This window comes from Lutra lutra, chromosome X (assembly GCF_902655055.1).
Source record: "Lutra lutra chromosome X, mLutLut1.2, whole genome shotgun sequence".
Taxonomy (NCBI): domain Eukaryota; kingdom Metazoa; phylum Chordata; class Mammalia; order Carnivora; family Mustelidae; genus Lutra; species Lutra lutra.
In genome coordinates, this window is record NC_062296.1 from 34,806,498 (window position 1) to 34,833,246 (window position 26,749).

Here is a 26,749-nt window from a genome sequence, read left to right on the forward strand (position 1 = left end):
TAATAGGAGTGCATTCAAGGAACAGAAGTCAGACTTAATTGAGCTACAGGATCTGCTTAGAAGACAACCAGATTGGCAAAGATCTGGAAACTGTGTCCCATTAAGCATGCTTTAAGTGAACTAAGGCTATTTAGCCTGGAAGACAGAAGGCTTGGGGTGACATGACAAATATGGTAGGAGTCGGCCATGTGAGAGAGGAATTCGAAAAGGTTTGTGCGAAGCTGAGTTTTGCTCAACCGAGGGAATACGTTTTAAATGATTAGGGGGTGCTCAGATGTGGAACAAGCTGCTTTACAGAGCTTCTCAGATGCTATGATTCCCTACTTAAAAATTATGGAGGTGGAAAAGACAGCTGAAGAAGATGACCCCAAACAAAACACTGCCAACCCCCACCCTCTGCTTGGTTTCAAAGCTCAAATCCCACAACGTGGGGGCATACTTGCTTGAGAATTCTGTCACTCAGGAACCAAATTGGGTTAGGACTTCGGTGTTTTGTATTGCCCCCTACCTCTGGCTCAGTTTCCATCTTGGCATAAAGGAGGAGCAGGCGCAGAGGGAATTATGGGGAAATGCCAAGAGGAAGGTCTCAGAGACCAGAGTCACAGAATTGCTCTGATCTGTTTCCAGTGAGTAGAGAGAGTACACTTTCTTTCCCCCTTGGAGTCCTTGCTCACTTGTTTTCTTTCTCTCTCTTTCCCTTCTCCCCACTCCCTCTCTCCCTCTTCCTCTGTCTCCCTCCCTCCCTTCAACTAGCCAGGGGGAGAGTTGGTACAGGGATAGGGGCAGAGAGTGATAATTTAAGGTTAAAAGTTGACACCCCATTGGTTAGGCGAGCTGGGGAAGGAAAGAGATGATGAGTCTTCACAGGTTGTGAACATTAAAACAAACAAAACAACTGGGGAATGGCGTCCCAGGGACTGTGTCCCAGTGAATGTCTCAGGGAACAGGGCCTTGACTGGACACAGCAGAGGCTTTTACAGGCATTGCCCTGAAGTAGCCCCCTGAAGCCTCTTGGTTTGGCCCTTCAGAGCGGACACTTATTTGCTCTGCTTTTTTGCCTCACAGGGCCAGGCAGAATCACCAGGGCCCCCTTGCTTGAAATTAGGCTTCCTAAACTAACTGCCTTGGAATCAAACTCCACTCCCTTCCCTCTTCACACTCCCTTCTCTCTGCCTCTGGCCAAAAGTAACCTGTGGCTTCACAAAGCAATCTTTTTCTTCCCTGTGTCCCATCAGCTCCGCTTTCTCTCCCACTCACTTGCAGGAGCCCTCTCCACCCTCAGAGATCCGTATACAAGGGTCATGTCTGCAGCCTGGCCCCTAAGAACTTTGTCGACACTTCCCGATTATTCTCTCCATGTCCCCTCTCAAGTCATCTGCACTCTTCACCCCAGGACAGAAAAGTCAGAATCTATCAGACCCCTCCCTGAAAGTCCTCTTTCTCCTTGGAACAGAGAGAGCTTTCAAACGTGGCTTCCTGAGTTTTCCAATTTGCTGGTGGGTGGATCTGGAGTGGGCATCCCGTCTGCACATCTGGCAGGGTGAGCTTTCCAGATTTTCCTCATGACTCAGGATCAGTTTCTGACTGCGAGGCGGGGCAAAGGCTCCTGAAGTTTCTGTGAGGCACCTCCCCCTGTGAGCAGAGCTTGGTACAGCCCAAATAGTTTTCAGGTTAAGAAAGCCAGAATCTTTGTTCAGCTGCACTGACTGGACAGACTTTGTAGGGGTTACCTGGCCAAGAGCGGCGGCAACAGCAGCAGCAAAGCTCCTGGGATAACTCAGGTGAGCAGAGAGGACATTTGCACACTTTTCTTTGCTGGATAACTTGGAGGCTAGAGGGGGCGAAGCAACTTGAACTTTATAGTTGATCAAACTCTGCAGCTGTAATTTTTATGAGTTGTCGGAATCCAATAGGCGTGAGGAATAGTTTGAAAACTTCAAAATGGATGGGACACTCTCTGATCGGGGGGATTGTGGTTGTCTGGCGATGAGATTTTTCTGGTGATATCTGGTCAGTTGTGTGTGGGGTTGTTCTTTTTTGTTGTTGTTTTTGTCTTCTTGTGACACAAAGTACCTGATAAGGAAGAACGAACCTGGAAGGGAGGTGTGGAGGGAGAAACCCTCTCAAGGCTGACAGGGCTTCCTTCTGGCATCTGCTGACCCATAGCTGTGGGCAAATTATTGAAATGCAGGCATGATCATGGATCTACACTGTGTACAAAAGGTCTTTAAAAACCCTGGAATTGGGGTGTACGGGCTGTGCGCTCTTGCACAAGACAGAGTGGCAGCGAAGGCTGTCCAGTCTGCTCGGTCGGGGGGGGGTCCCTCCTGCCCTGGTGACAGGTTGACCTTCTTCTCTGATTTTCCCTCTAGCTTAAACTTTGATTTGCAGTGGGAGCTCTATCCCCTTCCTCCCCACTCCGCTGCCACTCAAGGTACAGGGGCTTAACTGGGCTACTTGGCCAGAGTGGGGTGGAGGGGGGAGGGCAATGAAAGGATCCACGTATTGCAATTGAAAATTGGTTCTGAGGATTTGGAGCCTGCGGTTCGGGGAGAATCTTCTCAGAAAATGAAACAAATTCTAGCATCCCGACGGTCTCCTCTGGCTTCAGGATAAAGCATTGTGGTTTGTATTCATGTTTTATTGAAATATGGCTAACATCTCATTTGTTAATCTCGGTTGTGAAATTAAGGACATTGTATAGTGTGGGGGAATTAAAAAAAGATTCTTCAGTTGAGGGGGTGGGGGCTGCTAATTAACTCCCCTACCAGTTTGTCTGCATGTGCGCGTGTACACGTGTGATACTTGGAATTTGAATACTGGTCTTTATTTCTCCTTACAGAATCCCTCGCAGGCCAGGGATAAGTCTAAACACTTGCGTTGTGAGGAATAGGTTAAAAAAAAAAATCTTACCACATACTTGGGTGTTTTCAGTTCCTGAATTAAAAGCAGAAAAAGAAATCCCTTTGTGACCCCCAGACAGTGTTTCTTTGATTAGTCTTAATTTGAAATCATCTCACCTTCTGACAGCTTGCAATTCAAGCACAAAACTCTTGCATGCATTCTTGTGAGAAGAAGACAATGAGAATTCTCACAAGTAGGAGGTCTGAGTTTTCAGGCCAGCTCTATCATTAACTGTGTATGTCACCTTGGACCCGGGCTTTCACCTTCCTGTGAAAGCCAGGAGCTGGGTGTCATGATTTCTAAGGGTCCTTCCAGGTTAACATTCTATGAAAATTGGAAGCGGATTCTCGCAAGGCTGTAAAATGCGAGTTATAGGATGGGCTTATTCATCTGAGAGGGGGGAAAACATGTAGTGGGGCAAGCCAGTCAAAAAGAAGTGGTGGAAGAGAGAGAAGGTATCGAATGGCAGAGGGGCCATTTTATATCGATCTTTTAAAGGTCAGTGAGTATCTTAGTTAAGGCAGGTGATTACGTCTCATTTTCCCCTAAGGACAGAGATGAGATTTAATGTGCTAAAAATGCATGTTTTCTAATACCAATGCTGGACATTGGTCTTATGTTTAACAGTTAAAAGTATGTTTGCATGCTTAATTTTATTAGATCCCCCCACCCCCACCAGCGTGATACCCTGAGGTATATGAAAGAGCCACAGTATTTCCATTGTGCTGACGGTGAAACTGAGGGACAGAACTGTTATCTACACTAAATGGTGGTATTTGGGACTTGATCCTGGATCCGCTGACCACTTGTGCTCTTTTTATGATTCCAAATTGTTTTGTATTCTTTGATAAATTTCTTCAATAATGGAATTAAAGGGAATTGTGCACTCTTTTTTTTTTCTTCCAATTTCTTTGAACAGTCTTCTCTCTGGATGGAGTAGATGTGTCCCAGATAAGGCTGGATCCGAGGACATTTATGGTCCCATTCCAACCCCAGGATATCTGGCCAACCATTGGAATCTGGTCAGCCATATGTTCCCTGGTAGAGGCGTGTGCATAGATGTGGGCCATGACTGCCTGTAAAGCCATGGGAAGCACTATTCTCTGGGGAGCATGCCTGTCATCCTTGCGTGGGGGCCACACTAATCTTCTCAGTATCATCCCATTTTAGTGTCTGTGCTGCTGAAGCCAGCACTCTGTGGAACGTGGATGCTGAGTTTTTATTGCTTCTGCCTCTCCACAGCACCCCTGCCTGTGAGGCTAAAGTGGTGCCTACTTCATGCCTGGACAGAGTTAGGTCTCCTGCATTCGGTTTGCTCTGAAAACTCCTAATAGCTGTTACCTCCTATCTTGCTTTGAGTACAGCACAGAGGGGGAAACTGGGGGTGGCGCGGGGAGGGAGGGAAGCCAGCCAAGGACACCACCTCGGGAGCCATGTTCTCCGACTCTCTCCCCCTAAATGCCTGCCCTTCCTCTCCCACTCACCCTGGGCAAAAGCAGCTTGTAGCCTGCAGACCAGATTTCCTCTATCAGAGAACAATTCTCTTTAAGAAACTGAGGCAGATTTCCCGTTTTAGAGCAAAATCTGGTTTCTGTGTTAAGGCTGACCCACAGGTGATGAACGAGTGATTTTCTTCTTAGGAGTTTGCCCAGTACCCTACCCCCCACGATTTCCAGTCCAGTATGTAGCAAAAACTCCATCCTCCAACTGCAGCCCTTGTATTATTCTACGTGGCAAGCTCCCCCAACTTCCCCTGGCAATTTCCCACTTTCCATCCTCTGGACCCACCCCTCCCACTTGCCTGCATCCACACAGCCTTCTTCATGCTCTATCTCTAGGCAGTACATCCTCATTGAAATCGTACTGCTTGCCACCGTCGTCTCAATGCAAAAGCCCACACTCGGCTTCACCCAATCACCCATGATATGTACGACACTCAGGACACGGGGTCCATTTGTTAGCCAGAGGCTGTCTTTGGTTGCTACCCTAAGCCCTAGCTTTGTTTCTGTTTACTGACTTTCTGAATATGCCATCTTTAACTTGAAGGCCCTCCTGTCTTCGCAGTTGGGTGCAGTAAGATAACCAAGAAGGAGCACTCCCTTCCCCACTCTCCTGGGCTCTGGCGGGGCAAATTGTTTGTGACAAACCGACAAACCCGACTTACAAATTTCTGGGTTTCCAGAAGTTTTTTTTTTTTTTTTTTTTCCTCCAGACTTATCTAATGAACCCTCTGAGGTGAAGGATTCTGATTCTCCCATGATCATCAGACCGTGGACATAAAGAACCTTTTCAATATCCACCATGGCAATAAATTCTAGGCAGAATGACTCCAAGTTAGGTATCATGTTTGCTTTGGAGGGTTTCCCTCATTTGAGCTTAAAAAAAAAAAAAAGTCCCTTTGGTGACCAAAAGAAGCAGTGTGGTGTGAGGGAATGCTGCACGCTGAATCTGACATTACACAGACCCGGGCTGGAGTCAGTTTTACGTTTCTAACTGTCCCTTCTGCGAGTTGCCATTTCTGCAGATACAAAATAAAGGGCCCGGATAATGCCTCCTAAACATGGCTGCCGGGAAGAGAACATGAACTAAAATGCGTGTTTCAGATGATACATGCAAACATTAATTGTCTGTGTAAGACCATTTGTCCATTCAACAAATATTTCCTGGACAGCGGGTTGTGCGCCCAGCTCCGTGCCAGGCCATGAGAGCACTGATGATGTGTTTCTTGCCTTTCCAGAGCCCTTTTCACTTGTTCAAAGCACTTTTACTCTAACCATCTCATTAGGTATAGCCACAGGGTAAGGAGGGCAAGAGAGATAACCCCACTACCCTGATGAGAAAATAGAGGCACAGAGGAACCAAGCCAGAAATGGGGCACAGCTCTACTCTGCAGGTCCAATGGGACTTGAGGCTACGATTTTATTCAAATGAAAGCCTGTCAAATTTCAGGCTGATAGCCTGCTATTCCATATTTACTGTGCACCCCCCAAATGCAAGTGCCCGCACCCGAAACCTTGCCCTATACACATCAGCTGGACATTGTGTCTCTGAAAGGGTCTACTGGGATCATACTGGTTTTTCAAATCAAACCTGATTTTCTTTTCAGTTGATGTGGCTTCTGTCTGTGGACAAGCCTTCCTTATATAACAGGGACTCGCCCGTTGACTGAGTAGCAAGGGAGGCATGGGGGCAGAGGGCCTTCGCAAGAACAGGAAATACCCATTTATCCAAAATGTTCAAGGACTAGGAGGTTCTGGCAAACTAAATATCCTAATTGTCCCAGACTATCCCCCATTTACAATCCCCAGCTTCTGGCAGTCCATCAAACCTTCCAGGGAAAGCCAGAGGCACAGTAGTGTTTGCTATATGTTAGAGCACGCATGAAAATTAGGGTTCAATTGTAACAGGCTCCAAAAAGGAAACTGAGTGTACATTCAGTTGGCTCTGATGCTGCTTAACAGAAAATTATTACTGATACCACTCATGCCTCCAAATACAATGAGATACACTTTAATATTTAAAATATGTGAACATAATTGAATCTGATGACTAAAGGCATTTTGGTATTTTGCAGTGTCCTGTATGTAACCTTCAATTTGAAAAACAATGGTCAATAAATAAGGCTATATATTAGTTTAAAAAAAAAACTATGGTTCTTTTCAGCTTCTTATTCTTTGAATTCAGGGCAGGGATAAGTTTGTTTTTATATATTGTAGTTTGCAACTAACGTCAAATTCAATTTTTTTTTATGGTTTTCAAATAGGAAGTCTTCCTTACCAGTTATTATTATTTAATAATATTATTAATTATTATTATTAATTATTAATAATCAGTTATTATTATTATTATTTCACTTTTCATAAAATAGTGGCTCCCTCTTTATTAATTGGATTTGAGCTGTGTTACCTAAACAGACACTCTTTAAAGTGCTGATTAGTTTTTTTTTTCAAACTTCGCCCACTTTTCAGCAGATACTTGGACCTTAGATTTGCCTGTTCTGACCCTCATGCAATCACGAAATATAGACATTTATTCATAAAATGTATTTTTAAAATAATTGGCACCATGTAAATTTCACAGCCCTCCTCTTACTAACCATTGAGCATCGAGAATCATTAAAATCATTACAAATCTATCTTTGTGAATCAAGCAAGGGGATTGAGAACCTTATTATCACCCCAAAGCTACTTAAAATCAAAGTTGTCTTTCAAATTATCCCCATAAAAACCAGTTGTTAGGGACATTTGAGTGTGCGGCACTCAGACCATTGCTTGAAGAGCCACTATATTAATTCTCTATTTAGTCATGTGAGATTTTTTTTTTAAAGCAAAGAAAGCAACAATGTATTGCCATGGGATAAGAATCTATAGTCCATCAAATTAGTGTAATTGAATTTCAGAGTCTTGCTTTTAAAGCGGGCAGATGATTGCATGTTAGGCTTTGAAGAAGAAAGAGACACAAACAATCTTTCTATCTTGGAGGCCATCTGCTGAGCTCTGTTGCCTGCATTAGCCTTCTTGGCCAGTAATAAAAAAAATGCAAAGCTCTTTAAATGATAAAAGGGAAGGAATTGTGTAAAGGGGCTCCATAGAAGTGAAAGGGGCTGCTTCTCCCCGGAAGCACAAAGTGTGTGGCCCTCAGGGCACCAACTTATTCTGGATGTAATAAAATGACTTTTTTCTTTTATCTTTGAATTTAAAATTATCCATTGTTTGAAAGCTTCTCTACGTAAAATGGAAGATAGCCCTTTAAATGCTAATGACTCACATTTAATGAGCAATCTTAACATTTATTTTATATTTTTTCAATAATATTGTTCAGGCCTATATTGCCCTATTTGGCAGAGGAAGAAACTGAGGCCCCCAAATGTTTTAGGCACCTTAGGCAAAGCTCCATGCTGAGCCTGCACCCTACTTTCCCTGAAAATCTTCACTTTTCTTCTTCTAAAGCCAAGCTCCACATTCCTAGCTCCAGGAATAAGTCACTGGGGTGACTACTCTTTGTCTAATTTCAGGTAATCTTCAAAAGAATTCTTCCTCCAATGACCACAATTTTTCTCATTCTAGACATAGTTCAGCAGTATGGGTCCTCCTCTGAAGGTCTTCAAAAACCAGAAGTACCAGGAACTGAAGCAGGAATGCATCAAAGATGGCAGACTGTTCTGTGACCCAACCTTTCTGCCTGAGAATGATTCACTTTTCTACAACCGGCTGCTTCCTGGGAAGGTGGTGTGGAAACGTCCCCAGGTAACTCTGTCTTTTATTTGTTGGTTGCTTTGCTTTTTACTTTCTGTCCCCTTCTCGATCTCTTTCATCATAACTCTGTCTGGTGCACTGTTTCTCTCACACAGCCTACCACATGCAAAGTGATTTAGGAGACAGCTTTAATATGGCAAGTGTTACGGATCGGTGCTTCTGACTCTAGCTTGAGGTATCTTGAATTTCAGTCATATTTGGCCAGACAGCAAATTTAAAAGAAGAACAACAAAACTCTTGATAGGACCAGCATAAATGAAATGAACTCTACAAGGACAAGATGGAGTTTGCATGGGGGGAGGAGGGGAGACTTCTCAGTTACTCTTTGGGTACCGTCTCCTGGATCCCCCCACCATCAGCCAAGTGGGATCTAAGTAGGAGTGTAGCTCTTTTTACCACCTATCAATAGTTATTATGGTTCTCTGTGAAACAGCTGTATATTATGTCTCTAAAGCAAGTCTCAGGACCACTTCACCAGCCCTGCGTGAGAGGGAGCTCAGTGTATACAATGATAGAATGATGGAATCTGTAGAATAAATGGCAGGCAACCTCGCCCTCTCTAAAGCGTATAACTGGAGGAAGGATATTACACCTGAGCTCCTTCCCGAAGTGGCTTCCCAAAGGCCATAGAGGGCTGTTAGGAAATGTACAGGCTTTTTGGTTGCAACTTTGTAGTTGGAATTTCCAGAGCTTACGCTCTGAAATGGACTTCTCACGAGAGCCATTGCAGTTGCTGTAGGTTGCCAGCAGGTGGTGCCAAGATACATTGATCCCTTTAAGGCTCTTGCGTCTCCTATATGACTGGAGGGACAGGTCTCAGTGTTTGCCTGCAAAGTATGATAGCCATTGAGAGTATGAGACTGGGAGAAGTCCTCTCCATCGGAAGGAATATGACAGTCCTCCTGACTTTCTGCGCCTGCAGTTGTTGACATCCCTACAGATCACTGACCTGCAATAAAAATCCGGGAAACGTGAGCAGAATTCACTAGCCACTAAATCGGTATGCAGAGGGGTAAGTTTTGTTTTGTTTTGTTTTGTTTTTGCAGAAATGCACGGAGCAAATAAAGATATGTAGTCTCAGTGCCACTCTTATGAATGGCTGATGATCATGAGGGGCACTACTCTTTTCTGATGCCTGGATCTGAAAGAAAGGACATCGATAGGGCAGAAATAGCTGAAAAGGAGGCAGGAAATTGAGGAAGGTTTTTTTGTCGGGGGGTGGAGAGGATATCTTTTTAAAATAGGCAGACTTGAATGTATTTCTAGGCCAAAGAGTAAACAGTAAAGAAGAAGAGGTTGAGGACACAGGAGAGGGAAGGAATGATTGATGAGAAAGAGGTCCTGGGGGAGATAGGAGGAGACCCAACGGGTGGCAAAGTTGCAAGCCAACACGAAGCCATTTCCCAGATGTGAACCAAGCTGACAATGCTTTCTGTACTAGCTGGGTCTTGAGACACATGCTTCCTCCTCTCTCTTGGCTCAGTCTTTTGTCCTTTGCCGCCTTCTTCCAAATTCTGTGGACTGAATCCTAGATGGATTAGCAGGGAAGGGAAGAACTTGATAACCAGGGCAAGAATCCATCTCGCCTCTGAAGCAAGCAATACCCCTTCCAGGGTGAGAGGTATCAGAAAGAGAGGGTGAATTGGGGTGGGTAGGAAAAAGAATCAGCATTTATGTCATGCCTACCACGGGCCTAGAGACTCTGTTTAGACTTTTCTGTACATTTTTTTTTTTTTCATTTCCTCTTCATTCACCATGGCTTGGCAAGGTAGGTATTGTATACATTTCTCCAATGTGATTCTTTTTTCTGGTTTGAAAACTAGAGGTAAATATTACTATGTCCATTTTATTGATGATGATACTGGGTCTCAGAGACAAGGTAAGAATTTGCCCAGGGTCCAACTGCTGACACCCTGGGATTTGAATCCAGGTTTGACCCCGAAGTCCATGCTGCCACGCTGCATGGAACGGGACACAGAGCTATTTGGGTCCCCTCCTTTGCTAAGATTTGTAGTTTCCCCCCAGTCGGTTCCCACATTCCTCCTCCCTGGGTCGATGCTGTACATCTGTTAAATTACCCATATTCTCCCTTCTGAGAACATACTGTGAGCTTAGTCTTAAGCCCAAAGGGAGCGTCTTGAAAAACATTTATGGAGCACCTACTCTGTGCACCCTCTGTGCAATTAACAGACACAGTCTGGGGCGAGGTGCTCCCATTCTAGTGGGAGAGGTGGCTATTGAGCTATCAAAGAGTTAAATAATAAATGAATGCCTGATATAAGGAATGTTATCTTCAGGCATACAGACAGTAAATCCTGAAGGGTTTTGAAGAAGGGGGAGATCAGCAGATTGGAGTGGTTGGGGAAGGGGCCTCTTGTGGGAAGGAGGGAAAAACAAGGTTCTGGACCACCATCTGAGTCTCCTCAAAAGGCTCTGGATTCCTTTCCAGCCAGAGTGGAGGCCAAGCCTGTGGTCAAGAACCACGTCAAAGTTCTCTGGCCTCCCATCAGGGAAGCAGAGAGACAGCCCTGGGCCTCTCTGAATTGGCTCAGGAAGACCAGATGGGTCGCTGGCCTCACCCGCTTCGTTGGCAAGGTTGAGAGCCCGGTTTGTAGGAAAGTTCACAGACATCTTGGCCCTTGGCATGCCACACAGCCTCATCCTTAAACAGGGCTGTTTTCTGAAGTCTCTAAAATGGAAGAAGCATGATTAACCCGATAGTCTCTGTTTCTTTCCTTTCCCATGTTTGAAAGCTTCCGCCTTTATAAGCCTTCATGCCTGTAAACCCCACTGCTAGTTGAACAAAATGACTTCAGTTAAGCCCCCAGTATCCTCGGGCAGGATTAAGTGTCCCCTTCTTCCCAACTGCCCCTCCCTTGCTGCGTCCTAAGGAGCCACTTTAGATAGGCAGGGATTATGGGAATGTTTTGCAGTTACTCAGGGCTGGCTTATCTGCCATACCCTCCAGAGAAGAATTTTTCTCCTTAACTCCTCCAGGGGTCCGCTGGCCCCAGCTTTTGGCTCAGCTTCCTGGGTACACTGGTTTATGGCTTGAGACATGTGTTCCTGAACTTTCCTGTCCTTCTGGAGCTTCATCGTATACAGTCATAGTAAATTCTAAACTATGCCGATTTATACTGACTTACAGTGTGATTGTAAGGCTTCAGGTAGAATCTTTAGGGCTGAAATCTGGCTGCCAAATTCCCATTAAAAATCTCTTCTCCAGCCACTTTCCCCTCCTACTCCACTCTGGCTTTTTTTCCTGACTGACTCATACCCAGCTACAGTAGTGTCTTAGAGTCAGACACATCTAATCCCTGACTAAAGAGGTTCAAACCCTCATGGGGATTTGTGCCGCAGCTGTGGGGGAAGGGAGGGCAACCTGCACAAGATCTTCTGTCAGCTCTGGTCGAGTTTTGAGCTCTGTCCCTACTTACCATTTCCTTTGCCCAGGTTCTTTCATGGGGAATACTCTCCCCAGGGGCCATTTCACTACCCCAGGTGGGAGGAAGGTGATGAGGGTCTGGATGAAAGCCAAAGGTGGTAGGAATGGAAGGGAAAGTTCAATAAGGGGCAACATCAGAAGCAGAATACACAGCCCTCAGTGACAGGTTTCCCGGGAGGAAAGAGTAAAGGGGAAACACTTTTCTCTGTGCTAATAGACGTTTCCAGCCCCCTGCTGAATGGGGCACCTCCATGCAGTAGTTTTGGCCTAGGCTGGTCATAAAGTTCTTATCCTTCCCAGAGATCATGTCCCCCCAACCTGACTTGTCCTCATGTTTCCACCGGTGACACAGTCGAAGAGAGTTGGATGGGTCCATCCCATTTATCTCCATCGGTCCTGCTTATTTTCACTTGTGCCATTTATCAGCTTTCCCACAGCACAATTTAGAGACTGCTGGACAGACAATTACCTGCTGGAAGAGTACGAGGCAATGATTTTTAGTAAATTCACCAAGTTGCAAAAACTTCACAGTAGAACAGTCACATCATCCCCATGAGACCCTTTGTACCCTTTTGCATGAGTAACACCCCCCACCCCATCACAGGCACTCACTAATCTGCTTTGGGTTTCTATCTAGATTTGCCTGGCTCTAGAGACTTTACTTGGAACAGAAAAGTAGCTTCTTTTGCTTAGCATAACATTTTCAAGGCTCATTCATGTGACAGCATGTAATCAGTTTGTCCCTCCGATGGCTGAACAGTATTTCATTTAATGGATGTGTACATTCTTCCCAATTAAAGCAGTTTGAGATTTATACTTGGAGTCTTCTAAGCCAAAGCCTAAAGGCTCAAATAAGATAATTATGTCATGACTTGGGTGTCTGGACCCCTAGCCCCTCAGCATGGCAAGCCTGGAGCTCTCTTGGAAATGCTACAAGCCTGATAATCCTGTCTCCCTCCCCAGTCTTCCAGAGGTCTCTGCGAAGGGAGATGAGGTGAGGACAATGGCAAGGACTCTCAGTGCTCAGCTAAGAGAACATATTTCCTAGAGAAGCTGTTTTGCTTATAGAGGGCTTTGACTCAGGGATGGGGGTATGTGGGGACCATTCCTGGCTTTACTCTTGGTGTCCAACTTTCTAGTTGTGTGTGTTTCCCCCTAAGAAATTATTTTGCCTTGACAAACGATCCAGTTCAAGGAATACAGCAACTGTGCCAACACAGCTGGGAGCCATTAGGGGCCCAGCATCTTCCCTCCCTCTCAAGCCACCCAAATATGTGAATATGTGAGCTGTGACCTCTCCTCAACTCCATTCCTTACCAGTCCAGCAGAGCTCAGGCCACAATAGCCCCTTCACTCTCCATCTCGGCTCAGAGTTACAGAAAAATTTCTCCCATCTTACTTCCTTACTCCCGACATGAAGACTCCCCATTGTTTGAAACTAGGGAAAAAAAAATCAACAAACAGCCATTTCATTATTTTCAAATGTGTCACCAAAAAAGTCCATTTGTCCGTTAGGTTTGCACTGGCTTATTACCCTTTACCTTTTCTCCCTCTTTAGCTTCTTTCTAATCTCTGACTTCCTGAAAGAGGTAGAGGTTGTAGCGTAATAAAGATTTTCTCCCATTTTCATGTCACGATGCTGACATACACCAGAGATTGATTCCCACTGAGTGAATTAAATTGAAGAATTTAAAGCCGATTGGTGATATTTAGCCTGGAACCAAAAGCTGAAATATAACTTAAGCAAGTCTTTCCAGAACAATGAAGAGCTATTAGGCGAGTGTTCAGCAGAGAGTCATGAAGCATATTCCCTAACTATATGTCTTATTGAAGAATCTAAAACTTCAGTCCTAGTTCTCCTACTAACTAGCTGCCTGCCTGGAAGGCCAAGTTGCTGCCTTTTCCTGAGCATTTTTCTCCTTTGCAAAATAAACAGGTTAAGTAAATAATCCCCAAGATTTTTTTAGCTTTGACAATCTATGGCTGTTAATTTATCATGTTTTAAAATCCATTATTAAGTGGCCATCCATCATGCATGAAGAGTGGTAAAGGAAAACTGGGCCATGGGCCAGTTTATAAGAGGAAATAGAAAATAAAAGATTTTGGGGGGGCCCAAATTTATATTCTTTCATGATTACACACACACACACACACACACACACACACACACAAAATGACCACATTCAGCTTGGATCTACAGGAGAATAATTACCTAGTTTCTCAATTTGAGTTCTGTTTACAGGTATTTGTTCATTTATGTGACCCTTTAAGTCTTGAATAAAAGCTGGCATGACAAAAGTGTTGGCTGAGCCTGGATCCCTGTTGTGAAATGAGAGCTTCGTGGCAATCCAAGACACTGTAATGTAACCCAAACCACTAACAACTTTATGTGAAACCAGCAAATAATTTGCCTTAATAATCTAAAAGCACACTTTTCCATACGTCAGTGTTCACTTTATTGTTTTTCCATGCCAGGCAACTATTATTTGCATAATCTAAACCCAAGAAATCATTATATAACTTCTTGTCTTGCTCCAAATAAAATGGTAACCCCTGGCCCACAAGAAAAAGCTGTGTTTAGTTTCATCTTAGAAAGGGCAAAGAAACAATTGGGAGAAAAAGAATATCAGGGCCTAATTCACCCAACATACCTACTCTATACTCAATAAGTGAAAAAACAGGCAAGTCCCAAACCATAAAAAGATATTAAGATAGAAGTCTTCTTCTAAGACAAAAATGTAATGTTGAGACACTAGGTATGCATCTTAAAATAAATAAATAAATAACCAGAAAATCCCAAACTGAAAACCCTCCTAACCCTCTCTTTTTGGCAGAGGGTTGCCCAATTAATCTTTATTTTGGATTTGTCCCTGCCTAGGATGTTTATTCCTTTCCAGAGTGATTTTGGCTTTTAAAGAATACATGGAATGTTTCATTCTGTAGACCAGACCCTTCATCAAGGAGAATTATGTCCATTAAAAAAAAAAAGAGGTTTGAGAACCAGAAAAATATAGCTGTCTCTATTTAATAAATTTTAAAAAGATATATGTCTAGATTTTCTTCCCACTTGAGACTAAGATTTATTTCTGCTGGGTAAGCAGAATCTCAAGGTACTGGCCAACGGCTTCCTCCATGAAGCTTTCTCCAGCTACTCAAGACTTCGTTGGTATTTCCTGCTTTTGAACTCTGCAAGTGCTGATTCTCTGAGTCACACAATCATGTCTTCAATTACAGGATATTATGGAGGCAGCGATGTTTTTGTCTATGCCTCTCTACCCATTGTGCCTCCATACCTCTCTCTTGTCGAACTGCCTCACGCTAGTCATCCCTAAAGCTTCAACTCAAGTGTCACTACGGCTATTCAATCTTTTCTATCTACCACCAGGGAGACTTTGGGGATCCTTCCTCTAGACACTGATTATACTTTGAAAATAACTTTAGTGTGCCCTCAAACATCGTGTTGTTATTGTTTTATTTGGGTCTCATTTTCCTACTCGCCGTGGGAATAGCACAGCTGTTGACATGTTGGGGAAACATAAATAGTGCCCCTCACCTCTGTCTGGCTTCCCTCAGAGCAACCTCTGTGGGAAAAGAGTGTGTTGAAGTGCTCCTGTGAGTGGTCAATTACCACCTGCTATTAGTGCTGCCACCATCTATATTCATCCAAAGATGTAGAAAAATCTAGTTGCCATGGAGACTGTTCTTGCCTTTGCTTTTTGTTGGGGAAAGGGCTTTCTGTATAAGGTCTCCTAACTCATTTTCCCAGGGAGGGAGAGGCATTCACCACTATCCAGCCTTGTCTTTTGAAATGCAATTATCCTTCCAGGCACAGGTGCTTCAGAAAATCTCCTCGTGACCAATGGGACTGGAATGCAATGTGCTAATCTCTAGTTCCCTTCAAAAGCTCACTGCTTTAGGGAAAACTCTTCTGAACCACAATGCTAGTTCTAAGCGCCCCCACCAGCCTATCTCGACCTGTCTCATTGCATCCTTGCCTCTCATTTCTCCTGCCACTTCCCCTCATAACCCTATCTCTGCTCCGGATGATTGACTGCTTTGTATTTGTCCTCACAAACCCCCCCACCCCGACTTTCCCTTTATCCCATTTATGGAAGTCCTAGTCACTATCTTTGTCCTGCCTACCTCAGCTCACGCTGACTCTTGGGAAACACTTTCCACCCCTTAGAACCAATTGTTGTATCCATAGGACATCTGTGACGACCCCCGTCTGATCGTGGGCAACATCAGCAACCACCAGCTGATCCAAGGGAGACTGGGGCACAAGCCGATGGTCTCTGCGTTTTCCTGTTTGGCTGTTCAGGAGTCTCACTGGACAAAGGTATCCCCCTCTCTTGTGAGACCTCACTCAATTTCCACCTTCTTGTCTTCCTTAGTAATTTGGGAAAAATCAGGTTGTAAGGGTTTTAGATTGTTCAATTCTTGAATTATGAGGATTTTTTTTTTTAACCAATACAGAAAGTTGAAAGAATTTTACAGGGAGAACCTCTATACTCACCTAGATTCTTACCATAAACATTTTACTCTGTTGGCTTTGTCACACATTAGTTGACCTTTTGTCACTTGTAGCCCTTTGATGTAGTAGCTCTGCGTACTGGTGTTGTTTGCACCGATTGGAGGATAGAGCCAGCAGGGGCCAGGAAGTCACAGATAGGAATAACAGAAAAGACAAGAAAGATGGAAATAGTTCTTTGAGAAGGTTCTAATAAATTCTCAAGTAAAAAAAATTCCTTCAGCATTTAGGTCAAGTTGAAAGCATTGAAATGTTGACTTGATTTGACTTTTCTTCAGAAAAAGAATTTTCGAAGAGTAATTTGTAAATGAATATAAAAAGAGGATTTCTTCAACATAATTTTGTTCAAGGTGTGAATTAAATCCATATAGAATCTACATGAAATCTCTAGGACAGACCTTTGAAACCCGAAAGTACAGGGGTCTTGTATTTTCAGTGATTTTGTCTTTTAAAATGCCTTATTTAGGTGGTTAAACACGCAACTGTGAATGTTTAGATAGACAGTTTCTCATGATCAAGTTTGTAAATTATCTGTGGGAAATAACTGAATCCCTAACTGGCTTCCCCTCAGTCACCCTATGTGTATTCGGGGCCTGCATGGTAATATTATCCTCAACAAAAGTGACCTAGGGAAGCAAAATTTGGGCAAAAAATACCCAAATTAAGACTTCCCAACCTAGACCCAAACCAAGTTATTTGGTGTGCTTCCTACTGCCATATATCTTTGCTGAAAGTCAACTGCAACTCAGTATTTGGGTGTAGTCTGGCGAATAACACTTGTACGACTGTTCTTATATTTCCAGACAATTCCCAACCATAAGGAACAGGAATGGGACCCTCGAAAACTCGATAAATATGCTGGGATATTTCGCTTCCGTTTCTGGCATTTTGGAGAATGGACTGAGGTGGTGATCGATGACTTGCTGCCCACCATCAATGGAGATCTGGTTTTCTCCTTCTCCACCTCCATGAATGAGTTTTGGAATGCTCTACTGGAAAAAGCTTATGCAAAGTAAGGAGCAGGGTTGACCAGTCAGTGGTCAGGGTAGACAAGGGAGGGAAGGCCGTATTTGTCCTTGGAAGATTATTCTCACCCAGCCGAGCCCTTGAGTTTAAATGGGATAGGATACCAGTCAGATCTAAGGCATTGCTTTGGGCCTAGGCCTGGTCCTCAAAAATCCTGGAAGATAAAGAAATGAGCTCTTCTGGACTCCATTAAAACCCCTCCTTACTCCTAGGTGCCCCTTCCTGCTGCTAATCAGTGGATCACATAGCGTGATGCCCTCACTTTTTCTCCTTCCCTAATATTTACCTAGACAAGGAAGCTTCTTCATGGACTGTCCTTGCTCAACATAACCTAAGCTCAGAAATCTCTGACTATAATCTCAGAATATCTTTCATTTCATACCTCGAGAAAAGCCAGCTGGTAAATGCTGGCTGGGCGAGAACTGTTCTAGTTCTTGGGAATAAGATGTTCTCCACCTGGAAAAAATCAGTTCACTGAGATAACCTTGCATATTTGCACCCAGGCTGCTTGGTTGCTATGAAGCCCTTGATGGTTTGACCACCACTGATATTATCGTGGACTTCACTGGCACACTGGCTGAGACTGTTGACATGCAGAAGGGAAGATACACTGAGCTGGTTGAAGAGAAGTACAAGCTGTTCGGGGAGTTGTACAAAACATTTACCAAAGGAGGACTGATCTGTTGCACCATTGAGGTTTGTTGTATCCCCAAAACAATCATTCTTTGCTCACACTACAAAATTAGTAGGGAATGTCACTCTTTCCCCAGAAATTCAGGAGAAGGCATTATGGTGTCCAGAAAATTAATAATATACATTGAGTCCTTAATCAGAGGCCACAGAGCTTTAACTTTCTTTATTTTTTAAGAATTTATTTCAGACAAAGAGAGAGAGAGCATGAGGCAGGGGTGGAGGAGGGGCAGAGGGAGAAGCAGACTCCCCGCTGAACAGGGAGCCTGATGCAGGACTTTTTCCCAGGACCCTGGGATCATGACTTGAGCTGAGGCCAGACACTCAACTGACTGAGCCACCCAGGTGCCCCAGAGCTTTAACTTTTTATCCTTCTGTACCAACTATCAAACTGGGGGCCAGTAGAGTTTTTGAGCTGGTGTAAGTAACCTCTGCTAAATTATTCCTCCTGACTCTGCCCCTGGTGGTGGAAGTTATAGCTGTTTGTTCACACAATAAACCAGGCCCACCAAAATTTTAAGCTGCTCTTATCAGTATACTATTGTGGGTAGTTTCAATCTGAACTATTTAAGTGGGTTATTATATTAAATTCTTTATTTCCTTTCTTTCACTTGCTTTGTGTCCAGTCAGGTGTCTGGATAAAATTTCTATCGGCTCAGGGAGAACTGGCTTCGACCATACTGGGATAAACCAATCAAGGAAGAGTTGGAGCCAGGCCTTGGGTCTCTCAATTCTTGTGGCTTTATGTATTTTCCTTTATTCTCAGTCTCCCAATCAGGAGGAGCAAGAAGTTGAAACTGACTGGGGTCTCCTGAAGGGCCATACATACACCATGACTGATATTCGTAAGATCCGTCTTGGAGAGAGACTGCTGGAAGTCTTCAGTACTGAGAAGCTCTATATGGTTCGCCTGAGGAACCCCTTGGGGCGTCAGGAATGGAGTGGTCCCTGGAGCGAGATGTGAGTGACGTTTCACTTGGACAGCCCTGTAGTTCTCTCAGTGCATCCCTCCAGATTGCTAGCAGGCTGTCATTGCTTAGTGGCATCTGTGGGGTCTATCACCCAGCCAGAGGTGAAATAAAGCAGGCCCAATTCCCACCACTTTCGGTCCTTTGGTGTGCTTCCTGTAGGAAGTCAATGGTAAACCTAACTGCTTATCTCTTCATTTGATTGCTTTTAGTTCTGAAGAGTGGCAGCAGCTGACTGTGGCAGACCGCAAGAACCTGGGGCTTGTTATGTCTGACGATGGAGAGTTCTGGTGAGTGGCTGGTTTCTGTGCTGAGGGCATTAGGGCTCCCTACATGGAACTACCACGGTAGGTTTTCAGCACCATGTTCATTTCTTTCGGGCCCTCCTTCTGTTCAGGATGAGCCTGGAGGACTTTTGCCGCAACTTTCACGAACTGAATGTCTGCCGCAATGTGAACAACCCTCTTTTTGGCCGCAAGGAGCTGGAATCAGTGGTGGGATGCTGGACTGTGGATGATGATCCCCTGATGAACCGGTCAGGAGGCTGCTATAACAATCGTGATACCTTCCTGCAGAATCCCCAGGTTTGAATTAATTTGGTCTTTTTGCTTTACCTCCAACTTCTCAAGGCCATAGGAACTCAGATCTCACCTTGCAGTATTTCCTTGACATCGGTTTTTCAGTTTGCAGCTGTTGTGTAATATTCATCAACCGAGGCGTGTAGGGATTGGCTCAGATGCTGTAAGTCACTGCAGACTGTGTCTACTGCAGCGACGTATGTGGGCAATAATATTAAATTGGAGCCATCTCCTCTGGCTGCCTCTCCCTTGGCACCATATTGCTTGGGGTGTCTCTTTGTGATTGTCTCTCATCAGACAGAAGGGATCTGCTTCCAGACACTCTCTCAATACTTTTTCATTTCTTGACTTTTCTCTGAATGCCATCATTATGCCTCCCTTTTCTCACCCAGAGCCAGGTCATTCTGCCCAGGATCTGAAGCACTACCCCATCAGTAACCCCATCCCATCCATCCTCCATTACAGTGCTCTTCCACATGATCCACCGGAGTCAAGCCCTGGCACGCCCCAAAGCACAAAATCCAAACATCCAAAAGCCTGAAACTACAATAATCTTGATGGTTTTGCCCCCAGATGTGTTGATGAGATACCCACACGGGAGGCCAGAATTCTGACTGACCTTATGTGGGTATGTCTTTTCTATCCATGGGCCTCATTGGCGAGGCATTTGGAAGGACACTAAGATGAGTAGGCTGATTTTTTAAACTCATACTCCCCCCTGCCCATTCTTTCCATCTTAATTGTCCTTAAAGAAATGAAAGCTCCCATTACCGCCCTGCTCCCTACCCGACATCATCCCCATGTACAACCCTGGAGATGTTTCAAATATCAGGCACATCGAGCTAGAGAAACGGGCTTTTGGCTTCAATCTTAACTGTCCGCACAAGATTGATCTTTATGGGTCTTGCAAATCTATGGTTCTGAATTTGTTTTCTGTTTCTTGCTGGAGGGAGAGAAAAAAGCAAAGAGAGAAACAGAGAGAGAGAGAGAGAGAGAGAATGGCTGAGGGAACAATCAGATACCTTTTAGTTTTACTGCCCAATGGCATGATGATGCCCTGAGATGACGTTTCCAAATCTCAGGCACAGGTCTGCAGCTTTCCTGCAGAGAGTGGCAAAGAATCAATCAGTTCTCCAAGGAAGTGGATCCAGCCCCACCCCAAGTCACATATCTGGGCTGGCTGTAGGAGGCTAGCTGAGGGGGATGCTATAGTATCAGGTTAAGCCAAACAAAAGTGCCTCTTGCCTTTATGGATTCTGGAATTTTTTGGTGGGCAGCTTTTTGAAGCAAGGGAAAATTTAAAATAAACCCAGTATCTTACCAAGAAGAATAACCCCTTTGGCATCAAAGACCCAGTCATGAAGTTGTCTCTCAATCCGTGCCAAATGCCATAGGGAGTAATGATATATGATCTGCACTTAGCAAGCCCATGAGTTAGCCAAGGCCTCAGTGTCTGATCCGTGGCAAAGCCCAGAAAATAATCAGAGTCTCTGCTCCTCAATGTAGTTATCTTCCCTGAAATCTGAGCTGGCTCAGCTGAAACGGAAGTGCTAACTAAAGTCCTTGGTGGCCTCTTTCCCTTAGTACATCTTCACTGTACCTGAGGATGGGCACAAGGTCATTATGTCACTGCAGCAGAAGGACCTGCGTACTTACCGCCGCATGGGAAGACCTGACAATTACATCATTGGCTTTGAGCTCTTCAAGGTAAGATTGGGCATGTGGAACAGAGAGAATAATGACAGAGTCACAGCGGGGAGGGGAATGAAGATAGGTCCAAGGATAAAGAAAACAGAGGACCTAGGATCTCCTAACACAAACACTGTGATTTGAGTGGGATGGAGAATTTTGTCCTCATTTCCAGGTAGAGATGAACCGCAAGTTCCGTCTCCACCATCTCTACATCCAAGAGCGTGCTGGAACTTCCACCTACATTGACACCCGCACCGTGTTTCTGAGCAAGTACCTGAAGAAAGGCAACTACGTGCTTGTCCCAACCATGTTCCAACATGGCCGCACCAGCGAGTTTCTCCTGAGAATCTTCTCTGAAGTGCCTGTCCAGCTCAGGTTCAGCTCCTGTGTCCAGCCCAGCAAACTCCTAGTCTCTGCTTTGCCTCCAGTTCTGACCCCCCACCAACCTCCCTCGACCCTGTTCCTCCTATGCAGACATGCAAAAGGACAACCTGTCTGAGTCAGACTTCACTGACATGACGGTGGTAGAACTATTTCTCAAAATGGTTATTTTTGTAACCATGAAAAATTCCCCAGGAGAGGTCTGAGCTTCAGAGCTCTGGGCTGCCATTTCAGGGGAATAGGCCTATAGCCTAAGCTTTCCCATGTACATCTTCTCTTCCATTTTCTGGCTGACTCTATTCTTCTCTTAAGCAGCTGACACTCCTCACTGCTCCTCTATTATATTCTGAGTGCTGGGTCACCAAAGCTACCTTTTCACCCCAACCTTGTCTACTCTGATCTTTATCTGCTGGTCCTTAATGCCAAGGGAAAAGAAAACAGACTCATAAAATATAAGCCATGTCTGAGGAATGAGCTGAGTCACTCAGCATTTCATGCTTTTCAGCAACAATGGCTGCCTTAACAGGCCGATCTCATCAGAGGGCATTCATCATCAGTAACGTGTCTTCTCTTCGATGTTCCAGGGAACTGACTCTGGACATGCCCAAGATGTCCTGCTGGAACCTGGCTCGTGGCTATCCAAAGGTGGTGACCCAGATCACTGTTCATAGTGCAGAGGGCCTGGAGAAGAAGTATGCCAATGAATGTAAGAACCACAGAGGTGTCTGGGAAAGCAAACTTCAGTTTCATTTATTGCACATATGTTTAGAAAAGGTGGTCATGAATGGTTCTCTCCAGGGGTATTTTCAGCCTCAGAAAGTCAGGATGGCTGTTGACCTGGACAGAGAATGGGATGTGAACTTCCTTGGGCAAGGCCTACATACTATTCATTTTTATAAAGGATGGGGAAGAAAAGGGAATTGGGAACCAGGGTTCGAGGTCACCTGGTCCCCAGGTGTTAGGCTGAAAAGTCCCTGTGAACTAGTTTCTCGACTGTCTAGAAAGGGTACTGTAATCACTCTGTTAAATGCAACTGTCGCTTTGTTCCAGCCGTAAATCCGTATTTGGTCATCAAGTGTGGCAAGGAGGAAGTCCGTTCTCCTGTCCAGAAGAATACTGTTCATGCCATTTTTGACACCCAGGCAATCTTCTACAGAAGGACCACTGACATTCCTATTATAGTGCAGGTAAGACTGTGAACAGGGAACAACCCCCCACCCTCACCCCCCCACACACACACGCCCTGCCTCCTGGATGGCTCCCATTCCATTCCAGGTGCTAGATTATCCCAAGTATCTAGGATACTCAACTATCCAGGATACAGAGCAAGGGTCATCCTGGTCTTTGGCTGTTTGTTTTTACTCCAACACACCTACCACCAAGCGCAGACACTGACTTCCTCATTAATTTCCATTGTAAATATCCTCTTCTCTGTCCCTTTCATTGTGGGCAGAAGCTCACACACTCACAGGTACACATGTTGTGACATATACTATAAAATCCCATGAGGGGAAGCATATGCCAGGTCAGATGACCCTTATCCTGCTAGGTCAGGATGGACCACTATCCTTTGGCTGTTTTTCTGACTTAGAGCCTCTGTCCAGCTGCCTTTACAAAGCCTTCACATAGATTGAGGCTGACCTTGAGCCCTCCTGGCTGGCTTGTCACCACTCCTTTTTGAGGTAGCTTTCTGTCAGCCAGAGCCCATTATCAGGAAAGAGTTTCTCAGTTTTAAAGCTGAGCTTTCCAAGTTCAGCACTGGGTTCTAGATGCCATTGGGCCAAGTCTGGTCTTGCAGAGGGTGGCTCATATTCACTTTCTTGACTTGTCTCTCCAGGTGTGGAACAGCCGGAAATTCTGTGATCAGTTCCTGGGGCAAGTTACTCTGGATGCTGACCCCAGCGACTGCCGTGATCTGAAGTCTCTGTACCTGCGTAAGAAGGGTGGCCCGACTGCCAAAGTCAAGCAGGGCCACATCAGCTTCAAGGTCATTTCCAGCGATGATCTCACTGAGCTCTAAATCTTCAGCTTTAGGGAATCCTGACAGAGCTTTCCAGCCTTCCCTTTTCTGTCAGGAGCCAGGTCTTACCTAATCCATACTCCTTTCAAAGAAAGAAACTCACAGTAACTAACTTTCCCTTTCCTCTGATAAATTCCCCATACCTCCCGATCCAGGTAGCATCAGTAGCTACAAAACCTATATACCTCCAGCAGCTGGACAGGGGGAGGTGACAGTCCTATGTGGAGATCATACAGATGTTTGCCAACAAAAAGATCTCTGGGGCTTCCGGGGGTGCGATTTGAGCAGGACAACAACGGCCTGGATACCCTACAGAAGGCTTTGCTGCTTTCAGGCACCCAACGTTCTCTCCCCTGTAGGGCATGTTGAGGAGGGAGGAGGGGTGATCAAGGCCAAGCTGGTCTAGCCTGATATCCCAGCTCCTGACTGAACACTACAGACTTGCCAGCAGCATTTTAGTCAGCGGCCAGAGCCTGCTTCTGAGTCCCCAGCCCTCATCACCACCAGCACTCATTGCCACCTCCGCTGCCTCCACCATCAAATACCACCAAACATCACCACCCCCGGAAAGTGTTGTCCTGCCCTCACCCAAGTCACCCCCCCCACAGTAGGTTTTACCTTCATGTTGAGGAAGCTTCCTAGGTGCTTAATGACGAGCTGGAATTCAGTGAGGTTGAGACAGTGAGTAGGAAGGGCCTGAGCTCCAGCTCGATGGAAGCCAGCTGTGTGCCCCAAAGAGGGAAACGTGGAAGAAGCTGCAGTGGGAGACAAAGCCTCGGTCCCCCACCCATCCACACACACCTACACTCACACACGCGCATGTGGGCGCGCACGAACTACCGTTCAGGCAGTCAGCGGGCAAGAGGAAGGACGAATAAGTACCACACACCCCCGAAAGGATGAGAAAACCCACCCAGGCATATTGTACAGCCAATCTGGGGCCCCTGACTGCAATGTGAAACCTCCTGCTGCTGCTAGGTTTACAAACAAGCCCATTGTCCTGTGCCTCCTAATATCATTGGGACTGAAGACCCCACCTGGGGGCTTGAGATTTTGGGTCCCAACCCTAGGCCTCCCAGTTGGGAAGGTTTGCCCCCTGGGGGCATTTTTTTTTGCCCTCTTGTTTTTTTCAGTATTTCTAAGGAATTTTCTCTAGAGTCAGTCCTTCTGAAATGTTCTTCCCTCCGTCTCATCTATCAACATTCTGCCCTTCTTTCAAGGTCCAGCATAGACATCACCTCCTCCATGAAGCCTTCCCTAACCTCTCCCAACCCCAACTTCTGACAATATTTCAACGCTTCTGCAATGATGAAGAAAAAACATAGTTGTAGTACTTAGTCTAGTCCAGCACGCACTCATTTAAAAATATATTTTGTAGGTTTCTTTTTTTTTTAACTCACTAATTTCTTACCATGTTTTCCAGTCTGTGTAACTTCTCCAGTGCCTTCCCACCACACTGCCTTACATAATCCAAACCACAATAAAGTTCACAATCAATAAACTGACCGGTCTTGACTTGATTTGTTGGCCCAGGAAAGATGGCAGGAGTGACCATCTCTTGAGACTCATTTTGGAGCCACTAGAGTTGGAGTGGGGATAGGGGAATCTGTGCGACCTGATGCTAATCGGTGGGGGGGGGGGGAGGTTGGGAGAACAGAGGGGGAGCTCTTCCATTCCACATTTAAGGATATTTACGTAGTATTTGGGGTTACATGATTTTGAAACCCCTATGGGATTGGACTCCAGGCCAAAGCTACAGTGGCCAGATCTTTCAAGTGCAGACCTCCCAACAGAAGAAAATACCCTCTCCTTTCTCCATCATCCAAAAGGATGAGAAGACTTCATGTACTTGTTTCCACACTCAATATGTCCTCTGCCCATCTTAGGGTAAGGTATGGGGAAGCTCCTCTCCGTTTTCCTTGATCCTTGCCTCTTGACAGGCAAGGCTATCTAGGCAAGGGAGGGGTCTCCAAGCTCAGCAGAACAGTCCTTCCTTTAATAAAGCCCTCAATCCCTGTCCCTACAACACTAGCTCTGACCACACTGGAGAGGACATTTTAACTATAGGTGTCCAGACGTGGTAGGGCTTTGTCAGAAATGAACTCTACAGTACAAGTAATGTAATAGTTCTATATGGTCAACAGATGGCACTATGATATTACAATTAAGCTCAAAGAAGCTATTACCTTTTTTTTTTTTTTTTTTTTTTTTCCAGCAGGGTGAGAATTTTTTTTCCTCCTGCAAATCCAATGGTAGAAAGAAGAAGGAACGGACACTGTTTTTGATTGTTTGCTATGTGTCAATTTCCATGCCCAGTGCTTTACACTATTCACCTCATTTTAAAGCCCATAACAACCTTATAATGTGCTGTCGTTATCCCCCTTTTCTCAAAAACAAGGAATTTTAGTCACTGAGAGGCTAAATACCCTACTCAAGATGGTTCAGTTAATAATCATATCATGATTATTAGTTAGGCAATCATATCTATTGACTCCTAGACCTCTACCTTTTCCAGGAAAATATGCCATCCCTCAGAAAGTGGAAATATCTTCCCTACATTTATAATACTGGCTGTATATCCACAGTGCTGTACCAGGCGTACATACAAAATGTGTCTCTCTGAATCTTTACCTCTTTCACTTACTCATGCATGTTGGTACTTACATTCACACATGTATAATTTGTCAGTACACTTGGATTTCCCAAAGAGAATCCAATGCACTAATACACACCACTACGTATTTGACCACAACAACACGAGTGTATCTCAAAATCATTATGCTGAGTGAAAGAAGCCAGAAAAGAGGATACAACCTGCCTGATTCCATTCATAGGAAATCTTGAAAATGCAAAAGCCTCTCCAATAACATGAAACTTACCACTGATTGCCTAGGGAAGTGGGGAGGGGAGAAAGAAAAATATTACGACGTGGCCTGAGTCAACTTTGTGGGGTAATGACCACATTCATTATTTTTGAACTACCCTGTGTTGTGACCATTATATTGGTTCCACAACTGTGTGCATTTTTCAAAACACAACTGACTTTTGCTGTAAATAAATTCTTTAAAGATTTATTGGAGACAGAGAAAGAGAGAAAGAGTGTGTGTGTGTGTGTGTGTGCAGGGGGAAGGGCAGAGGGAGAGGGATAGAGAGAAGCTCAAGCAGACTCCCGGCTGAGTGTGAAGCCTGATGCAGGGCTCAATCCCAAATCCTGAGATCATGACCTGAGCCAAAATCAGGAGTCAGACACGTAACCAAC

At 44.9% G+C, this 26,749-nt stretch overlaps 1 protein-coding gene and 1 non-coding gene across 2 annotated transcripts; one reads left to right on the top strand and one right to left on the bottom strand.

The window, feature by feature from the left end:
- The first annotated feature begins 1,686 nt into the window (after positions 1-1,686).
- Positions 1,687-24,987, top strand: CAPN6 (calpain 6). Its single transcript, XM_047716666.1, has 13 exons — positions 1,687-1,781; positions 7,971-8,150; positions 15,812-15,943; positions 16,939-17,147; positions 17,665-17,857; positions 18,618-18,811; positions 19,032-19,109; positions 19,217-19,403; positions 20,982-21,104; positions 21,262-21,464; positions 22,055-22,176; positions 22,521-22,657; positions 23,308-24,987. The coding sequence occupies exons 2-13, from the start codon at positions 7,986-7,988 to the stop codon at positions 23,488-23,490; spliced, it is 1,926 nt and encodes a 641-aa protein (XP_047572622.1). The 5' UTR covers positions 1,687-1,781; positions 7,971-7,985; the 3' UTR covers positions 23,491-24,987.
- On the bottom strand, positions 3,991-4,098 carry LOC125092532 (U6 spliceosomal RNA). The gene has a single exon (XR_007124990.1). It is a non-coding gene; the product is annotated as a U6 spliceosomal RNA (small nuclear RNA).
- Positions 24,988-26,749: the final 1,762 nt, after the last annotated feature.